The following is a 21,913-nucleotide window of genomic DNA, read 5'->3' on the forward strand; positions in this document are numbered from 1 at the left end:
TTAGTTAGGATAAATATTTATTTCCACATAACATTTCTTAGTTGTGAAAAACACAATATCCTAGTCACATTTACACGTTACTTAAACTTTGCAATAAATTACATTCAAGATATTCAGTAATTTTGACCAGGAATCTGAAATTAGGAGGAAATATATAACACTACATTTTTCTTATATTTTATATGATTTCAAAATATTAAGATTAACATAGGGATAGCATTAAAATTCACACAAGAACAAAATGCCTATAAAAATACTCAGAAATACAGAATTTCATTGGATATGAGTGCTTATTCAAACAGGTGATCATGTGAAGGTTTTAATTCACTATGATCATATTAAACAGAACAATTATTAATATATTAAAACACTAGGAGGCTGCTTTTGGGACTGACTGGCATGTACAGCTAGTCTAAGTCATAAAACAATGGGAATGGTTACATGTAGTATCTGTATTATAAAATACACAAAGGCAATGCATTTGGCATGTAAAGTTTCTGTATTTTTCCTTGGCATTTATAAACACAGACTTCATTAACTACAAACTCTTCTTATATTTTTTACGCTATGTTCCATAAACGAAATGGCTCCTTGAAAGATTGTGAGGGGGAATTTTACAGAAGGCATCAAAATGTTGAACCCAGTGGAGGCTTTGTTGTTTATTTCCTTCATAAGCTTAATCACAAGAGGATTTGTTTTGGTTTTTTTTTTTCACTTTTCATGTACACTTATACTCAGAATATTAATTCATAGTTTGGAAAAGCCACAGGGCTCTGAATTATTGTAAAACTGGACACTGACGATTATAAGGCTGACGATCATTGGTAATTCTTAGGAAACAAGAGCACTATGAGATTTCATCTTTATTAATTCACAGTCACTTGAAGTGAAATAAAATACTGTATTTTTAGTAATGCTCAAAAATTCTTAACTTTCCTTCCTCTTGTATAAACTTAGTAAAGATGGATTATTTCATATAGACTGAAATATCTACAGAAGCTTCTCAAACAGAATCTGAAATTTTCATTTAAAAGATTATTTTTCTACAGCATGCATTTAATTAAAATGTGGAAAAGAGCTCTGCAGAAGAAAAAATGACAATTGGGGACCTATCAGTCTAACATTAGAACATGATTCAGAAGCAGCATTAAGCAGTTCATGACCTTTAGCAGTGGAATAACTGTACAGGAGTGGAATTTCATGTACAATAACTCACCATGTGGCATTCCACAAGTATGTATATAATAGGTTTATTTGGAAAACACTTGTTGTCAATGGGAGGTAAATTTAACAGCATATTTCTGGTAAAGGTTTATATTGAAAATCTCACAAAACCTACGAAGTTTTTCTAAAGCATTTCATACAAGCCTAGTATTTGATCATGTAATCACAACCTGAATATTAAGCAAATACTACTTGACTCTTTGCATTAGTATCTGATTCGTTTAAACAAGTTGTGAATAGGTTTCCATATATATTTTTCAAAATGACTTTAAGTTTTAGTTACATACAAATTCTTAAGTATTAAATGTATCATATTAAATCAAGGAAATGCATAAATACAATTATTAAAAATGCTTTCAAACTAACTTTTCGATTTGGGTCTTTTGAAATAAGTCACTAATGCTAAGCTATAAAAAATAAAAAGAAGTAAGACTACCTTTCAAAATTCTTCTAAATGAAATTATCAGGTATCTTCAGGTCTCTAAGTAGGAAAATACAAACTAGGTAATATGACTTATCTCTTTAAGAAAGCTATTGCTCTCGTAAAACTGACAATGAGAATCTAGTGTTTACAAATGTCTAAAATACAGCAAGGAACAGAGATTCTTGCATTAGCTATTGTATATGCTCACAAGGGTGTCTCACCGTTCAGAAGTTTAAACACAGAAATGAAACGAGTATTGCACTACTTACAGTATGAAGGTGGATTTGGGATGAAAGACAGAATTTATAATACATGATCAAAGCAGTTTTCTGAATAATTGTGGCACTCCTCTCATATATATGTAAAAAATAAATTGAAGATCAAGTCATAGACAAGTCTCCCTGTCAACACCTTTCCCTGAGTCAGCTTTCTTCTCATTTCGGCTTTCAATGCTACAGGGGAAAAAGGAGAAATGCATTATTTCAATCCAGCATGGCTACTGGGAGGTCTGCTGGTTCAGACACAAAACCCATCAACCCCAAAGCACCACAAGGGCCCTTAGGCATTGCTCTTTCATGCTGCAAAGCATAGATAGATAGCAGCAATTAAAATCCTCTGCACTCAGTGAGACAGAAACCAAGAACTGCAGAAAAAGGGAAATTCAAGAAACAGAAACTAAAAAACAAAAACCAGACATTTTAAAAACTGTACCCAAAGCATGCAAGATTAATACCATGGTCCTCATTTGTGCAAATGAATCACTGATGATTGTTGAAAATGCCATTCATGCCCCTGTCTTAAGATAGCACTGACACTATGAATGACATAAACAAGATGGATGTCGCAGTAGGTATTTCTGGGCCCGGCTGCAAGTGGCGCATCCTTTGCGCACAGACTGGATTCTGATCTTTGGTGAGAACTGCGTTGTCGTCCAGAGGACAGACACGCCTCTGCTGGTCGGGAGGACCCGGTCACCCCACACACTGCCCTCCAAACACCTGTGCCGTCTCTTCACAGACAAACCCTCCTCCTGTCCATCAGAGGAAGCATGTTTCACCCCACTCCTTCCAGAATAAACTAATTCCCAAGTGGCTTCTGTTTTAACTGTTCTCCAATTAACTTTATCAATGGGCAAACTGGTAATGTGACTCTATCATTTTTTTAAAAATATTTTTCCGATGTTCACTTTTCCTACTCTCAAGTTGACAATTTTCACGCGAAATTCAAATAATGCGCTGACACGCGTGAAGCTCACACCAAGAGTACATGCAGGCTCCCGAGGGGCAGCTCTGCTCCCTCCCGGCCACGTCTGGCGCGGGCCAAGACGAACGCTGAGGCCCCTCCCGGGCCCCTGCTGCTGCCGACTCGAGGGCACCCCACACCCGGCCGCTGGGGCCCTGAGCTGCAAGAATCCACACATTTTTACTGTTAACTTTGGCTCTTAATATAACTATGAAATAGTTGATGGTGGGGAAACCCTTGGTTTTATATAACTCTTCTCCAAATAGGAAAGGGACAGTTAAAGCCCCCTTTTTCCTACAGGACCTCCTGTGCAGCTTTCGTAGTGGTCAATAACATAGACACATTCTAAGAGTGTGTTTTTTAAATTGTTTTTCCTCCGATTCAAGCTAGAAACAGCCCTTCTCAGTTGTCACCACCACCCGGCGCCATCAGGTAAGAAGCGCCGCAGCTTCTGCCATCTCTGGCGCGCCGCCAGCACTGAGAGCTGGTGTGAGCGGGTGTCGACGGCACCCGGGTTTGTGCCTGCCACACTTCTCAGCACACAGTACTTACAGGTCAGAGCAAAGCGACTTTTCCTCTTTTCTGTTCTCCTTCCATGAGAAGAGATGACAGTGTGCACGTGACGTGTTGAGAGGCTTAACTGTATTTTTAACTCCTCTATCTGCATGACTCACTTTCTTCTACTTTAAGTTCCTTTCAGATGACAAGTGTCTGCTACGCTACTTTCCAAATTTTTTCCCTGGGTGCTACCTGGCTCCCAGTGTCTTCTGCCAAACAAAGCCAATGAGAAAAGGCAGCGGCGGCAGGTGGAGGAAGCCCTGGGCTTGGAGTCGGAAGATGACATTCAGCTTCAGGAAGCTAAGAAGGAGCTGTGGGACCCTGGACTAGTTGTTTAATTTCTCTGGGGCTTGGTTTCCTCATCTGTACATTAGTTTTGGACTAAATGGCCTCTAAATTTTCTTGTAGCTTGAATGTCAGATTTCTGAGGTTGGAAGTCTCAATTCCACTAAGCTCTAACTTTTGAAAGATAGCAAAGCACATTCTATCTGTAGGAGACTGTGGGGACGGAGACATACTGGTCTCTACACATGCACAGTTCCTGTGTGCACAGTGCTCCATAACCTTTCCATGAGTGAGCAAATTCCCAGTGACACTATTAGCCACCAGGCAGTGAAAAAAAAAAGCGATTCAGGAAGTCAGTATCATTCACAGACATGCTTCCTCCTGATGTCCTACTTTGGTCATACTGGTTGTTTAGTTCCAAAACAATAACCAATTAAATGATTGGGCTTTCCCCCCCCACTCTTTAAAACTGGTGGTTCTGGTATCAGATCAGATTGCAGCAGTGAAGCAGAAATTTTATAACCAGCTCAAGACGTCTATGAAAAAATATTACTGACTTGAATCTTCTCAGTGCATGGCTATTACTCTCTTTATTCCCTGTTACATTCATTTTCAGGATGCCAATCAATTCTAAACTTCCATTGTAATCAATACATTATATCAATATATATTTCTTAAATGTATATCGTATCTACTACATGCTACTACAATAAACAAATATTGCATACCTATTGCATATATCTATTATACATATAGATATTGCATATCTATTGCATATCTATTATACACCAGGTACTTTGTAAGGACCAAGGGACACAAGATGGATGAGACAAAACATAAGGAAGTAATATTTCAAGAGAGGGCAAAATGTGACCCACTACCTTCATGCTGCCAGGCACTCTATGAAACTGTTATTTGTCAATGACACCATAGTAGTTGATATACACAACATTTACCAAGCAGTCATGAGAGGGCTGAGGCCTAGGAAATTAGAGCAAAGAAGTATCCAGCATGGAAGGGGGCAGGGGTGTGGGGACAGGAGAGCAGGGGCAGTGTCCCTAGACCCTAGCCTCTGCCACCAAGGCAAAGCCAAGTGCTGCCAGGTACCTGCCCAAGAAATGCTGGTCTTGGGTGTCAGCGTATCACAGCAGTTGCTCACCTATTCTGATGCGATGTGGTTTTTAATGTGACCTATTTCTGTCAATTCATTTAAATAAGCTGTGGAGGAGCTTGTCCCATGCATGTATAGTGCTGTTGAACTAGGATCAAATTAGACATCCTGCAGATGTGGTAAAGCCTGTAGTCAGTTCTTAGATCCTTCTTTCAGTTAAGCTGGGTAAATTTTTTATTTTTTATTTTTTTCTTTGCGGTACGCAGGCCTCTCACTGCTGTGGCCTCTCCCGTTGTGGAGCACAGGCTCCGGACACACAGGCTCAGAGGCCATGGCTCACGGGCCCAGACACTCCGTGGCATGTGGGATCCTCCCGGACCTGGGCACGAACCCGTGTCCCCTGCATCGGCAGGCGGACCCCCAACCACTGCGCCACCAGGGAAGCCCTAAGCTGGGTAAATTTTTTTGGACAACAGAAAGCGAATGAAATAATGGAGAAAATATAACTGCTATTCCAAATTCCACTCAGAAAAGGTATCTAGGCTTCTCTGATAGGCATTAGGGCCTATAGTGGGGGTTAGGATGAAAACATCTAGGGGTGGGGTGTCAGAGACTGCTGGGAAACCAGCTGAGGTCTCGAGAGAGAGACCCTGAGAACCTGGTCTTTAGGGCGTTTTTTGCCAATGGACACGCTAGCAGGTATAGCATTTTTACAGTTCCTGGTCATCACACTTCAATGCCTTCAACAGATACCAAGAGAAAGCGGTGGCTTGGGCAGAGTATTGCTGTTGTTAGTATTGGTGGTTTTAGGATTTCTGGAAGCCACATTCTTTCTGCCAGTTTCCTCTGTTATGAAGAAGAAAGACTAACCGAGAGATATTTTTCACGTGGAAAGCTACAGATTTTATCACACTTAAAAGTAAAGAAAACTGGGTAAACTTTCATTCCACAATAGTTTTGAATCTCATGTTAGTGGGAACATAGGTTCAAAGAATAAGAAAAAGGTGGTTATATGAAAATATAAAGGGTGATCTATTTAAAATTGCATCTGCTTTTAGGCACACTACATTGTTCACTAGAATTAGTCTACTGTGAGAAGTAATCTGACACATATTTTAAACAATTGAGTTTTTCTGGTGAAAAGCATCACTTGACTTATTTACTTTAAGGAGTACCTAAAATATCATGACATAAAACTGTTGCTTGAACCAAAGAAAAATAGAGAAAGAGTTTTCACTATGGATCTGTAGAGTACAGGAAGAAAAGCAATCTCTAAGTCTGATTGTCTCAAATTCTACACATATTCCCATGGCTGGCATTTTAATTTGAGCTCGTAAACCTAGAGTTCACATTTTTAAAAATCAGAGAAATGCCATATTTTTAATGAGAAAGGGTCCACAAGCATATATTTCAATAGGTTTGAGAAACTGCCCTTCTCATGACTGATTTTCTTCCAAGACGTCTAGCAAATCAGAGCTACTGTGAGGATGACTCTATCAGACTGTGGCAGGGATCTTTGGGAAAAGAAGATAAAGCACGCTTTAGAATAAAATATTACTTCTGCTTGAGCCAAGCAAAGAAATACATGAAGATTTTAAAGCCTTGTTAAAAGACAGAAAATATCAACCAAAAGTCTTTGAGAGAGCCTGTTGAGTAACTTACATTAACCTCCTTTTGGAGCAAGTGGTGGAGGTATTCGAAGGAGAGAAAGAGAGGGAGAGGGGGAGAAGAGGGAGAAGGAAGAGAGAGAACATGAAGTAATCCCCCAGCTTTATGGGGTGAAGACTCCTAGACTCTCTGCACATCCACTGCTGGTGTTGTTTATGCTGTTTAAGATAGATATGACACTGAAGCAGCATGCCATTTTGGGGTGACAAAATCCATCAATAAGAGATATCCTTGTCTAATATCGCCTCTTTTCCTAACCCATGTTTCCAGATAGTTCTCATGAAGATAAAGCTTGCAGTTTTGGAAGCATGCTGGTGCGTAAATGGAAGTTCCCAGCTTTGCAATTTCTTAATTCAAGGGATAAATTTTCTTTATCAAATATAGAAATTTGATGTTATTATTAAATACAGTTCTAAGAGGTTTGTTGATTTATATATGATGCATTTGTATAAGTCATGTGGGGAAAAATGTTTACTCAAGTTTCAAACCCTCTTAAAGAGCTGAGTGGTTATAGGAACACTGTAAACACTCAATGTGACACTGGATCTAAACCCAAGACTCTCCACGCCTTTTGCCTCCCCAAAACTCACACAAAGAACATAGGCTGACCAGGTTTCTAGAAGACACCATTTAACAAAAGGAAATGCAACCAAGGAATAGGTTTGAGGGAAAGGGTCTTACCTTTGGGGAATCAGCTTCTAGAGTGATTAGGAAGGGGAGCTTATGACAAAAATGTAATATAAAAATTAAGTAGAAAAAGTTAATTTAAGGTCATGAAAATAAAGGAAATTAATAATTAAACACCGTCCCAAATCCCTCAATCACTCTTTAATAAGAAGAAATATCGGCATAATACAGAGATTTTCTTCAGATCAACATCTAAGAAGACTGGATGGTTTGAACTCTTATTTATAAATTCTGGAAAATGCAGTTGGAAATCCTGCGATGACTCTTGATATTTAAGGACACACTCTTCCCACCTCATGCATTTAAAACTATCATCCACAACTGCAGGAGTTGTTTGTAATGTTTGCATACAGAGAAGAAAAAGTGGATAAAACTTTCTGGAACTGAAAGTTTTGGGGTAAAAAGGTTAGGGAAGGTTTTTCAGGGGGTTGGAATAAGGGACTGGAAATAATCTAAATACAAAATTACCATTGCATGTGCCATATGGGTTTTACAAAGGACAACAGGAGAATGAAAAACATGGTCAGACATCTAAGGGGGTCCTGAGAAGTGGGTGATGAGGGAATACACTAAAATCCTACTGCAAAGAGTATGCTAAAATGAATGTCCAAAAATGTCCTGCATTGGGACTCATTTATAGCACCATTTCTCCCCACTGTCATAGTTTTGGAGTGAGCTTTTAATTTGAAAGGGAGATGTTGAAAACATACCAACAAATGTGATAATTGCGATTTCTATCCACTTTTTAAAAGAATTTTCTGAAAGATTTTAGATCTAAGTTCAATGGAAACCAATGCTATTCTTTTAACGGATTCATGTCATTAAATGACTGGGATCATTATAAATTCACATTATTTTAGAATTCAAACCTTTTAGAAGGAAAGCTTGACTCCTTATCTTTTGAGTTATCGGCAGTAATCAGAAGGTTCCTCCACAAGGCAGTCTTTGACATTTCATCAGAAATATTGATCACAGATGGATCATCTCTAGATAGGAGTTTACCCAAAATGAAACAATAAACATTAAATAAGAAACTGCAGTTATCTAGCGATAGACACTAAATATAGGACAGTCTTATGCCTCTGTACAGTATTTTTGATAATTAAAAATTAAGTATTAAATAGTTCTCTCTCCAAAAATTATGAAGAATAAAAATCTAAATGAAAGATTCTAGTTATATAGAAACTGGTTTGGGGTACAGTTTTCCTAATCCATTTCAAATGACAGAGTTTAGGTTCTGCATGTTCATTGCTGGGCCTCTTGCCTCTACATTCATAGCCCAGCAGAACTCTTCACCCCTCTGCTCAGACTCGACAGTGGCTCCCACCCACTCAAAGTAAAAGCCCAGTGGATGGGCTGTAAGGCCCTGTCCCTACCCTTACCCTCTAACTTCACCTTCTGCTATTACACCCCTGGCTCCTTCCTCTCCAGCCACAATGCAATGGCCTCCTGACTGTCCTGGGACACTACAGGCTTTCTGCTCCCTCAGGGCCTTGTACTTGCTCTTCCCTCTGCCTATAACATTCCTTTATGTGGTATAACCCTTTCCTTCCTTAGTTCAAATGTCACCTGCTCAGATAGGCCTTTGCTGACTGCTCCATTTAAAATTTCTGTTTCCATCGTCTCATAGCAACCTCATCCCTCTTTTTTGCTTTAAGATTTTGTTGCACTTTTCACCATTTGAAATACTGTATTACATGACTTGTTCATTTGTTTATTTCCTGTCTCCCCCCACCTCTACTCTACTTGAATGTCAGCTTCATGAGAACAAGGATTCTTGCCCATTGGTCCACTGCTGTTCCCCCACGACCTAGACAGAGCCTGGCACTTGGTATCCACTCAATAAATATTCATTGAATAAATGAAGGCAGCCTGTGTACTTGACAGAGGTTTTTCCAAATGACTGGGGGAGCCTGTAATATCAGGGCCTGTGTACTAAGCTGTGTGCAGTTTTTACATTTTAAAACTGCACCAATTATAGGTGCCATTTAGAACTCTCTAAAACATTCCCAGGGCTAGAAAGGCAACCAAATATCAACAGAGATAAAACACAGGCCGAGTCAAAGAAAGTTTCATTGGGTGAGAAATCAGCGCTCTTCTTACCACACGTAAAAAAAGATTCTCTGCTGTGGAAAAAGTCATGTTCTACAGAAATTCTAAGCTGACCTCACATGCCGCTCATTGTGGACATTCACAAGAGGGCAACAAATTCAATTTTTAAGAGGAACACTGAGAGTCAAGCAAAACAGGTCTCACAGGCTCCTTCCTTGCCCAATCTGGACATGTGTTCTTTAATACCTCTAATTCATCCAGCCCTTGGTAACTCAAAGCATGAAATCAACTAGTTTCCAAAAGAGCGTCATGTAGAATATAAGTTTTTCATGATATTATGTGAAAAAGACTCTTGTGAGCAAAAGAGTTTAGAAAATGCTGGATACAACAAAGTTAAACTTTTTTTTTTAATGCCAGTACTAGAGTCTTTAATGTGCCAACGTGCATTATGAATCTCTAAATTAAAATGTGGTATGGAACATTTTTCAGACTAAACCACAAAATCCTTTTAAGAGGGGTACCACAAGAGACTAGGTAGATTTCTATAGAATACAGTTGGGAATATGCTGATTCAACTAAACAATCAACAGGATTTTAAAATTTAAATATTGTAAAAAAAAAAAACAAACAAGAAAGAGAGAGAGAAAGAAAGGAAAAATGCCTTCTAGACTTGTGCTCACTTAAGACTTGTGCTTAAGTGGTAGATGATAATTATATTTTTTTAATCTAGGGAATATGGTCTTACAGTCAGACCCTGAAGGTCCACTCCTATTTTTTTAACACTATGAAAAATCTCCTCAGACAAACGTCTTCTATGCTCTTTTACTGGTATGGCCCTATATTATCCTTAAGCACTTTGAGATCATATACATAATTTTTTGCCCAATACTTTCAAAAGTTTTATTATAACTTAGAGGAGTCTGCTTGTTTTCTCTTTTTGCTCTGTCTTTGTGCATAAAGAAGATTAGCACAATCTTCTTTATGGAGAGTGACATAAATATTTCCTAAAACGGCTGGTATCCCTGAATCCTTCAATTCAGGAAATGGCTTATCTCTTTGGAAGTGTCTTTTTGAAGGGGTGAACGTTGTTTTTCCCCGAGTTCATTTACATGTGATGAATTCAATAAATACCTAGCTCATTTATCCCAGAATTAAATCTTGACCTGTCTTCAGGTACTACTTTCACAGAAGATGAAAGAGAGCTTTCGTATTCATTATAAAATAGGAGAAGACATCAGACAACAGCTCCCTGCCTCGCTTCATTTTAAGCAACTTGGCTATAGTCAGCATCTAGTGGCAGAACTTAGTACTGGGACAGGGTAATCTAACACCTAGTTTCAGTTCTTTCTACTCTAACATAACCTCAACAAGCCTCTATAGTAATCCACACATACGAAATTCTTCAGTAGAGTGTATAACAACACATTCCAGTACTCATATTGGTGTGTTCTTACATTTATATCTTACCTATAGTGCCCCTCCAATGGGAGTTGTACTGTGCCCTCATCTTCCATAGCCAGCATACTTTGTTCTTCCTGGCAAGATAAGTGTAAAATATACAAAGTGAACCTGATGAGTCTCCACTTTACATTAAAGAAGAAACAGAGATTAATGGTTCACTATCTCATTAACCTCAGAACCTTCCACTTTGTTTGCATTTATTAATGCTAGCACAGGTCTTTTCAATAAAGCATCAGCTACCGAGAACATAAGTAATTAATGAGTCTTACACCACAAAGTAATTTAAATGCTAACAATAACCTCCCTCATGTCACTCAATGTAAAACATGGTTATTTTCCAAGAAGATTTTTTTTTAAAATAATCTAAATTTTACAAGGACAAACATATGGGTAATGTAATCGTTTTCATTGTTGAAATTACATTCCCAGAATGCTCTGTTAGAAAGGAATGAGAGATGTATTTAGGGCAGTGGTTTTCAAACTTTAGTTTATATCAGAATCACCTGGAGGGGTTATTAAAAATACAGATTACTGGGCCGCACCTCCAGAGTCTGATTCTGTCGGTTTGGAGCAGGGCCCAAGTAACACATCTAACAAGTTTCCAGGTGATGCTGATTATGCTGGTCTGAAGACAATACTTTGAGACTTGGAAATAGACAGTAGAAGGTATCTTTCTCTATGGACCAAAACACAGGAGTGCTTTCCACTTAGACTCCTCGTAAGCTTTTGTTTTAGATCTCAGATTTCTTCTTACAATGACAATATTCCACCCTCCCCCAAAGGATGGTAATGCTTCATACATTCATTTCTTCATATATAATGTTTTAAGAGTATATCTTTGGGATGAAGATAATCTTATGTAGCACTGACATGTCCTGGTTTAGTTTTCAATAATGTTATAGTTAACCTTTTTCCATGTACCAAAATATAAACAGAGTTATCTCCAGATTATAGCTCCTATTTAATGCATTTATTTTCAAGTGGGTCAATTAGGAATGTTCAAGTTTAGAGAACTATTTGGGGCCATTTAAAAATGTTAGAATTATTGGCTCTAGTTCCAGAACTGGAATTTTAAGTTGTGTAGAGATGAAGAGCTAGGTGACTTTCCTGACCAAATGGGAACTGAAGACGGAAAACAGGGAAGGCCCTGGAGCCTCATTGCTTTCCCTCTTTCAGTAGCTTAGCAGTAGCTTGGCTGGTCTAAAGCAGGTTCCAGAAACACATGACCTTTGGCTGATGTCATTATTCCTGGCATGCAAGACTGTTCCTAGGGTCCTCAACTTGCATGCTGCCTAGTCTAAAGAACCATTGCCATATTTCTTGTTACTTAAAGAAACAGTGTTTTCTACAGTCTCTTCAGCTAACCTATGAATATATAACGTAATGTGTGGGCAGGTCTCGTTTTTACTCTTGAAGTGCTCTCCCTACACATCCAACCTGTGACTAAGGCAGGCTCCCCTCTGCTGGGACCTTAGCCATGCTGCATACAGAAAATCTATGCTCAGCCTATGCTGTGAATAATGGAGAGGCCAGGGGACTAGTATGAGATCTGCCACTTCTCTGCTTATAAACTACACCCCCCCCCCGCCCAAACACAGTGTTATATTTATACTCTGCGGTGCTATGGGCATGTGTCTGTTACCCCTTTGCATTACAGGAATTCATTCTATTCTCTTTCCCTGTTACTTTTCAAGGAAAATTTTTCTTTTAAGACCTCTCAGATGTACATTATTTCTTATGTATTATGCCTATTCCCCATGTTATTTGGAGATACCATTAGTACTAATTCATGGTGAGTAGACAGTATCATTGGTTTGAAATTAAGCATTAGAGCAGAGCTAATCTGTAGTCTAAAATGATGCATGCCTTGCAAATGGGTTAGTCTCTCTATATGGAAATAATACATGTGCCATATTAATTTATATGCACATCATTGAGGCCATGGGCAGAACGTATATATCCTTTCAGGAAGAAAAGGTTATCTTAATGCACATGGAGGAACATAAAGAGAAAATATTCAGCAACCCCAAACACTATTTAAGTAAAACCAAATACAAACAAAATGTAATTCTTTCCTTGGTTGTCCACTGAAAGGTAAGCTTGGTATGTAGTATCTTTTCTGACCAACTTGGAATAAAATGTCAAGAAGTCAGGTAGAAAAGGTTTAATAAAGAGTAAAATTCTAAAAAAGCCATCAGTGCTTAGGTTACCTGGCAGCAGAAAACTAAGGCTCGAGATTCAATCTAACAGCAAAAAATTGGACCAAAGCTTTGGGAACAATTTTGGTTTCTTCCTCAGATGATTTTCCACTTTTCTCTCAAATTGCTTTCAATAATTATTTTGCACTCTGTGGCTTGTTAGCATGTGTGGGCTTTATACTAGTCATAATTCTATCCAAACAAAAACTCATCACCTCTAAAGATAGCATTTCCAAGCCATGCTTATCTGAAGAGAAGGGTGGCAGAGCAGCCGCTGCCTTCAGTGCCAGAAGGAAGCTGGGTGGGCCCCAGAGCTCGGGGATAGAGGGCCGGCTGCATCCTAGGCAGCACTGTGAGGAAGCCAAAAATTGAGACTTTCTGGGGAGGAGCAGTCAAACCAGGCACCAGCCGTCATGACAATCACAACCTAGTTTATCTCAATCATACAGGAAAAGAGAGAGAAAGCAAAAAAGCTTACTGGGTATCCTTCACTTTATAAGTCTGAAGTATCCTAAAATGAGTTCCATTCAGCATTTCATTTACACAGTGTCCATCAAAAAATATGCTGAGCTCTACAACATGGAGATTTTACAAAGGATGATGATCAAAATTTTCCCAAGAGCACCTGAGGGGTTTTGCCAATTTGACTGGAGGAATGTCCATATTCTGATTTGAACACCATCTTTTAATTGAGAGGGCCAAAGCATTGTTCGGATACTAAATAAGTGAAGGACAGTTAATGCTATATCCAGTAAAAGGCAGAAAAATAGAGGCTTAAAAACAAATCTATTCAATAGCACTCAAATATTTACTGAGCATGTATTATGTGCTAGGCACACAGTGAATAAAAAGAATAATCCAGGAGCTATTCATGAATCCATTCAGCAAATACGTATTAAGCATGATCTTCAAGACAGGTAATCTGCTAGGTACTGGGTATACAACAATGAAAAGAAAGCCATAAACTCTACTCTCAGAGGATGAGAAGGATAGGACCAGAGGCAGTGGTATCTGGGCCAGTCTTATCTGATCAGTTTGGTAATAGAAAGGAAGAAATTTAGGTGGGAAGATACAATATGGGTCAAGGATAAAAGGTAGGAATAAATAGGACATGTTTGCACGACAATGAACAACTAGCCTGGTTGGGGCCAAAGGCCTGTGCTGAGTAGAAAAGGAAAATAAAATCAGGGTTAAATCGTGGTGTGTTTTGATGAATACGATCTTACATATAAAATTACATCATGAATCTGAATTATAGTTTGTGACAGTGTAAAAGATACAATTCATATATTATGATACCTAACAAATGCTCTACCTAATGAAATAGGTAACATCTGTTACTGTATCCATTTCTCATGTAAAGTCTGTATCTGTGTAGGAGCCCTCAAATAGCTCAAAGTACAAACAACAGCAGCACAGAGCCAATGTTCATAAAGATGTCTATCGTATTAGAGAGAGATAACATTCAGCAGTTTTAGAATTCATAGATCTTAAAAAACGGAAGGGACTTCAGAAATCAAGTTTAACCCCTTTATTTTTACCCAAGAAGACAACAGGGCCTACAGAACCTAAGAAGTGTTTGATCATTTCCTTCCCCAATTACTAATAGAATTGATAATGCTACAAGCATCACACACACACACACACACACACACACACACACACACACACACACATACACATACATACACACTTATAATAATTTGTAAACCATAAAATGTTATATTTATAAGAGGTATTCCTTAAAATTTCTAATATGTACAAGAGCCAATACATACGACAACTCACTTTAACAATGAAAACTGAAAAGAAAAAATACGGAGGAGAAGTAGTCTATACAGAATTCATGGATGCAACATGTTTTTTCATCAGAATATTTGATTCAGTTTCTCTAACTGACTTATCTAAATTATTATAAAATACAAAAATTCTTGGATTTAGAAGACTATATTCTGGTGAGGTAAAGTCTGTGGGTTTAGGAAAGGTCTTGCCTTAAATGTTAGCACACCTCAGAATCACCTGGAGGTCTTGTTAACACAGAATCTGGCCCTATCTCCAGAGTTTTGACTCAGTAGGTTTAGAATTCAGATTGTAACAAGTTGACAGGTGTCGGCTGATACAGCAGAGGTCATGGGACTACACTTTGAAAACCACTGCTTGAGGAAGAAGAATATGCTTGCCTTGCTCTAAGATTCAATTAGAAATAACATTTGCCTGTGCAATCATTAGGCCATGCTTCCCAAATCCACAACCAATTCTGATCTTTCTGAGCAGTAAGACACATTCTCTAATTTGTTTAATGGCACTTGTTTTTAGATTGCTTTTCCATCTTCTTGGCCTTGCTCATGAGACTGCTTCATACAGATCACAAGTCCCACTTGCCCCCCCTCCTTTTTTTCCCTACAGCATATATGTTAGAGTGAACCTCCCACAAACCAAGAGGTGTCAATATCATGATCACTGCACAGAGTTGAATTTCCAGGATTTATCTAACGTTAACCTCCTTCTCCCTCACCGAGGAGCAAACATTCTGCTGGGGCTTACTGCTTTAACAGCAGCTCTTTTGTCAAATGTGTACAATGTCCTAGAGAATACTGAAGTAGGAAGGAAAGCGTGTTGGTACTCTGAGCACATTTGGACATCCAGAATTTGATTCTGCAGTCTTCCCTTTACACAGAGCAATGTGCAAAATGTCAGGGTTCCAATATTCATTTCTATCCTGATTATAATCCTTTCTTTCTAAAAACTGAAGCATATGCATATGCATATGCATGAAGTACATGAAAATTTGGAACAGAAGCTCTGCGACCTTGGACTGGCCTGTGTAGCTATTTATTCTGCTTAACTCATTATTGAATTTTAAGGTCAAACTAATGTTTTCTCAGTGCCATAAGACCAGAAGTGGGCTACTGATAGTAAAACCTTGGATGATAAAGGTACAAGCTTGTAACTATCATCAAAAGGACAAGAGGTGAGACTATTTTAAATTCAAGTCTCAGGGAGCTGAGACATTTCTGCTCTTTACCATCTTTCCAGATCACAATCAAAGTTATGCAATTAATTTGAGTAATTGCAGAAATGCAACACTTTTTGAAGAACTTGTTCATTTACCATGTTAATATACAATCTCTTGGAAGACTGAGCCTTGGTATAAGATGCCAAGTAAGAAGATCACATCCTTCGGTGGAGACCATAGCCTCAAGCAAATGGAATACCGAGATCTGGGTGACCAAGTAGAAATTCAACCAGAATCCAAGTTTTAGTGTAATCCTTCTTAAATCTTCCAACTCTCTATACTGATCATATTCTTTTAATACTAATTCCAAGTTAGAAAGTTAATATCTTTAATTTAACTTTTCTCTCTACACTTCTCAGACGGAAAATTTTCTTTCTTTGCACTGGTCAGACTATATTTTAATGTTCAATTATGGATTATTTCTTGACTGTATTATTTGTTTACTTGTTTCTTTCCATGTACTGAGGATCACATTAAAGTATCATCATATTAATCTATTTGAGAATTTAATGGTCTGTAAACCTGCCTGATTAATGTATTACAAGGCATTTTCCCTTACTTTTTCTCATACGCCGAACCGAAGGATACAGCTGTAACTTTGCCTCAATAAATCTTTAATCTCTTTTTGAATCCTTTTAGAAAACTTGAGTTCTAGGAATTTTGGTAATATTTAATTACTTCTAAAATCTTTATAACAATCAGAAAACAGTCAACACCCCATTGGCGTACAATGGGTTCATAATATAAAAAGGTTAGAAGCTCATTACATAGCATCTCTGCCTATCTGAAGTTAATAAATTCCAAAATGGACATATGGCACACATACATATAAGTACCATACATATGTAGCTATGTGAATGGTTCTGGGCAATGGAAACGGCAGATTCTAATACATTTATGATTACTGTCAAATTTGTTCTCTCCTATTTCACAGACATATAAAGGAAGAATCTGAAATTTTCTTTGAATGAAAAAAGGGAAGAATATTAAGCATAATATATTATATATACATATTATTTTTCTTTTTACAAAGTTTTAGAAGGGCAAGAATGTTCCACGGTATGGATATGGCCTAAGGAGAATGCTGTAAAAGGAATGATTGTATGCCTGGGGGTGTTGCTAGCTTATTCCTACAGAATTAGTCGAGATATTTGACAGGAAGTCAAAGCAGGAAAATAAAGCAAAATTACATTTGTAAGTTACTGCAACAGAATACTTAACATTCTCATTATCAGAAAGACTATGCGGAAGCTTGTGGTCAATGAGTTTTGTATTCAAAGTTGTCTTCCTTGGAATTTAAACCTTCTTAGAAATTGTTTTCAACCTGAATAAATTTTAATTATGTCAAGCATGGATACTTTAAGGCTTTAGTGTTTCTATATTCTTGTGTCTATTTATTTACATTTATCTTACACCAAATTCTGTCATATTCTTCTTGAACAGTACCTGAGGATGAGAGCATACCTTTCCTAAAGCCCTAAAAACAAACAGAAATTATCCAAATATCTTAGTTAAAGCACTATTAAAAAAAAACTCTCATACTTAAATGAGAATATATCAACTTGGAAAAATAGTTAAAGCACTATTTTTAAAAAATTCTCATACTTAAGAATATATCAAACTTACAAAAATAAAGAAACATGATAATTTTATAATGACATTTTTAACATTATATAAGTATTGCTAGAAGTATGATACTAAGTATGACTTCTACAACATTTGGGAAAATTGAAATAGTCATATAGAATTAAGATACACCATTACGATCAATCTTTAAATGTGGAATCCGTTGTCGGTAATAGGACAACATGGAAAAGTGAAGAAATGCCAGACAGTCACATATTATGTAGACTTATCTGTAATCCATTAGACTCTGTGGCCTAATCTGGACTCATCTAATGGCTAAGTAAAACCTAAGAGCATTGAAATGTTTGCAAACAAATTCCCCAAAGGAAAGAGGAATATACCTATGGTTTGAGAAAATACACCACAGGTAGGAAACTGAATACATTTACTGACTGCCGTATAGGAGAAGAAAAAATGGAAAGAATAATGCGTAAGTCTCACCAAGTATTTTCTTTCATATTTATTTCCAGTTACATGAAAATTTTATTCTTATATTTTACAATCTATGGACCCGATCATTCTGCTAAATGATGAACTTGTCATTTTTTTCATTTTTACTCTTTTTAGTTTTTACATACTTTAAAAATATTATGATTACTAGCCTTCAAAATAGACCCAGGCTTATACACTAATTTAAATAAGTCATAAAACTTAAAACCAATTGTTTTAACATATGAAACAGAATAGGATAAATCAGCAGTCTGTGAAAGTAATTAAATACCCAAAGTTTCTCTAACAACATTTACTCAAAGCACTTTGAAAGCAAATCAGATCAACGTGTTTTCCTCTTAAGTATTTCATCTATTTCAAGAATAACTAATTTAATCTTTTAATTAGAATTAGAATCTTTTTATTAAAACTTTGCTCCCTAGGAAAATACCAACAGTAATAATGTCTTTTTTTTTTCTTCTCACATATTCAACCAAAAAGCAATCATTGCATGACTATAATTTGGAAAAATTTAAGCATCAATAAGTTTCTGAAATCCTGAAGGGAGGAATCAGAAAAATAAACTTTGCAGTTATAAGGATAGTGAAGGACAAAGTATTTGCATATTTCATTAGGGTTTGGTTTACTCATGTAAGATTTGTCCTCTCTCTGTTCAAGTTCCAGCTTGATGATTTTAAACATCAATCTTCCAAAATAGTCCACCTGTGTTTGTTAGTAGTCACTATCTAAAGCTAAACACAAAAATTTAGCTTTGCAAAGAGCTATTACTGTGCAAGTGTTCCTTTTTCTTTTCTTTATAAGATACTGATTTTGCTCTGACTTACTTCTTTTTCAGCATCTTCTAGTTTCTTTTTCTTACTCTCAGGCATTAAATCATCCAACCAGCTGAGTTCCCGTTTGGTAAACAGCAAGTCCATCAACTTTCTTACAAATACCAGAGCTAACACCTGAAGTAAATAATAAAGCAGTTTAAAACAGGGAAAAAATATAAATGGAAGGTTTAGATTTGTTTGTTTTTTGGTACAAACAAGTCAACTTCAATTAGGGCTGACATTAAAGTGAAATCTGAAGATATGTGCGTATAAAAGATATTGAGTGTACTTTTGCTTCCTTCACTTCCTTTTCTTACCACATCTCCAGAATAATGGCTATCATTTTACCCATTATACAAGTCATTTAAAGAAGCAATGAAAAAAACTATATATTTGACTGTTTCCTTAAATACACATAGTTAATAGTTTACATTATTTTAAATGAACATTAAATCATTATTACCTATGCTGATGATATTTTAAATTACTTATAGTAATTCAAGTTCATTTTATTTTTGAAGTATTTGAAACTGGTTTAAAATAGTTAATAAAATTTGATTTTATATACTCCAATAAAGATGTTAAAAAAATTTAATTTCAAAAATCCCCTTACATTTTCAAATTTGCTAGTATATCTGTAAAGTTAAATTTTGAAAGTTTACGTCTTCCACCCAACTTCAATTAATTCAAACTACTGCTAATATTCAGAATGATAGAGATGAAGCTAGTATGAATCACTGAAATTCATATATAATCTGAAACCCAATCTTAGTTACTAGTTTTAGTGGCTAAAGTTTATACCAAGATTTCCAAAAATTGTTCAAAATTATTCTATTGATCCAGTTTGTTCATGGATTTTCAAAGAGAGCAGAAAATCAGAGGAGGAGAAAAAGAGTTGAGTTAGAAGTTTCATACCATCATGGGAAAGACAATAGCAGCTCTTGAAACTTTTATTATCCACAAAAGGCCAAGGCAACTCATCTGAATAACTGTGAAGAGATGGACTTTTCGAAGTGGTACATGCCTTAGATATATAAAATCTGGTTGATGTTTTGCAGGCATCCAGAAGAGCTTTATTCTATCGAAGAACTAGAAGATAAACAGACTAAATTGCTTTTTACAGACAGCAATAGAAGTAGGATAAGTAAATGTATAATATGGTCCAATATATGGTAGATCACACTTAAGTTGACATCAGGACAATACTATTGTTAAGCGTACACTCTGAAATAATACAGTTTCAGTTTTATAATATCCCACATTTTCTTGAATATGGACACATGTTATAATTTAAAAGAGTTTAATAACATTAAAGCCAATGCTAAATGTTGCTCCCTCAGAGGGTATAGCCTTGAAAGAAAACATTATCATCATCCTCTTCATCATCACATCACAATTTCTTCTTTTACCTGCCCCTTAAGCACTAGGGTTTCCTGGACTCTTCTTTCCTGAATAGCTCATCCGTTCCCATTGTTTCAATTTTCACGTACTTGCTAAAGACTTTCAGACCTCAACTCTACTTCAGCTCTGTCTGTCTTGAGCTCTCAACCCACAACCAGCTGCTGAGTAGGATGTCCTGACCTCCTTAGTTTGACTCTGCTGTTTTGGCCTTGCCACTTTGATCCCCAACAAGGTTTTGGTGCTGTTTCTAAAAATACAAACATCTTGGCCATAAAGATTTAACCTAGATGAATTATTGTTAATAAAGTATTTTTCAGAGCAAATTTTAACTCCGTTTAATTTCTTGATCAAATTTGATCTTCAATCACATTTTACTTATCAACAAACTGTACCGCATGTTAGCTTTATTTTATGTGGATCATTTTGTTTAATTTTTCTCAGGCCAAATTTTGCAGTTTTCAATATTTCCAACAAGAAGCGATGATTCAGAAAATGACAGTTTCAATCAGTCAGTTCTATATCATACCATTTCTACAGGAATATCTCCTATGCATTTTAAGAGTAATATCAGATTTAGTCCTTAGCTACTTTATATAAGAAAATTGTAAGCAATTCTCATCAAATATTCCAAAATTACTCTAATATGCCAAGGAACAAATGCCCATGAAGTCAAGTAAGTGTTAGTGGCAAAACATCATGTTTGTCCAATAAAGATGTTAAAAAAAAAATCATGTTTTACCAAAGCCTCCTAATATCCCAAATTCAACATAAACCCATCTTTCCTTCTGTGTGCAGCATGACCTTCCCTCAGGCTTCTAAACCAGAATCATACATAGTTTAGCCCATCCACTGTTCATTTATTCATTCATATTCATTTATACATTCCAAAAAATTTGTTGAAAACCTTCTATGCAGAGTACTAAGTGCTGAATTTGTTTCTGGTTTATCCATCTCTATATTGTTCACAAATATTTCACTGGGTCTTTTTATTTCTACCACCTAAATATGTCTTAAAATTACATGTCATTAAATAAATAAAACTCTGCGCGGTGGAGGTGGCAATAGGGAAGAAATAAAGTAAAATCCTTGGGGTTATAACCGAATGTTTCAATTTCTATAGAACTAATTTTTCCCAGCCACCATTTCTCCATTTGTGAAGTTATGTTATTGCATAAATGTACTTCAGTGTGTGAGTGCTTCACTTGTTATTGCTTAAATGGCACATTTGCTTTACTTTGGATTCCTGAAGTGCTGGAGTGAATATAAATGTGGTTATATATCAGAGTACAGAAACAGCATTCATGAGAACACGAATCTGTTTTTTCTGCCATGTTGCACAGTGAGAAGCCTAGATAAGTTTCTTAATATTACTGAACAGGTAACACATAGAGCCCTCCAACAAACAGGGTAACAAATTGACATGCTTCCTGAACGGTTGATATTCGGCACATTTTTAATTATTATTACTCAAGTAATGATAATCATGCTAAACGTATTCTGAGTTTTGCATTTGCCTTTGATCTTGTCCTAATATCAGTATCCCGTTTCCCCATCCAGTGAACCACAAAATACCAAATAGGAATTTCAACTCCCTGAGTTTGGGGCTCACTTAAATTTTCACTAACTCTGTTTCTCAGTGTGAAACCCTATTTGCTGTTTCATTGGTGCTACTTAGAACTCATTGTACTTTTCTCATGG

The 21,913-nt window shown here is 36.7% G+C and overlaps 1 protein-coding gene across 3 annotated transcripts in view; it reads right to left on the reverse strand.

The window, feature by feature from the left end:
- Positions 1 to 21,913, reverse strand: part of SLC4A10 (solute carrier family 4 member 10) — a 317,528-nt gene continuing 295,615 nt past the window's right edge. For all 3 annotated transcript variants that reach the window (XM_060016683.1, XM_060016684.1, XM_060016685.1), the window contains 5 exons: positions 19,730 to 19,903; positions 18,827 to 18,949; positions 10,719 to 10,786; positions 8,069 to 8,185; positions 1 to 2,100 (listed from right to left, as the gene is read on the reverse strand). In XM_060016683.1, the coding sequence (XP_059872666.1) occupies positions 2,034 to 2,100; positions 8,069 to 8,185; positions 10,719 to 10,786; positions 18,827 to 18,949; positions 19,730 to 19,903 (549 nt within the window). In that variant the 3' untranslated portion in view covers positions 1 to 2,033. The remainder of the gene's footprint in view (positions 2,101 to 8,068; positions 8,186 to 10,718; positions 10,787 to 18,826; positions 18,950 to 19,729; positions 19,904 to 21,913) is intronic.

This window comes from Delphinus delphis, chromosome 7, assembly GCF_949987515.2.
Source record: "Delphinus delphis chromosome 7, mDelDel1.2, whole genome shotgun sequence".
Taxonomy (NCBI): Eukaryota; Metazoa; Chordata; class Mammalia; order Artiodactyla; family Delphinidae; genus Delphinus; species Delphinus delphis.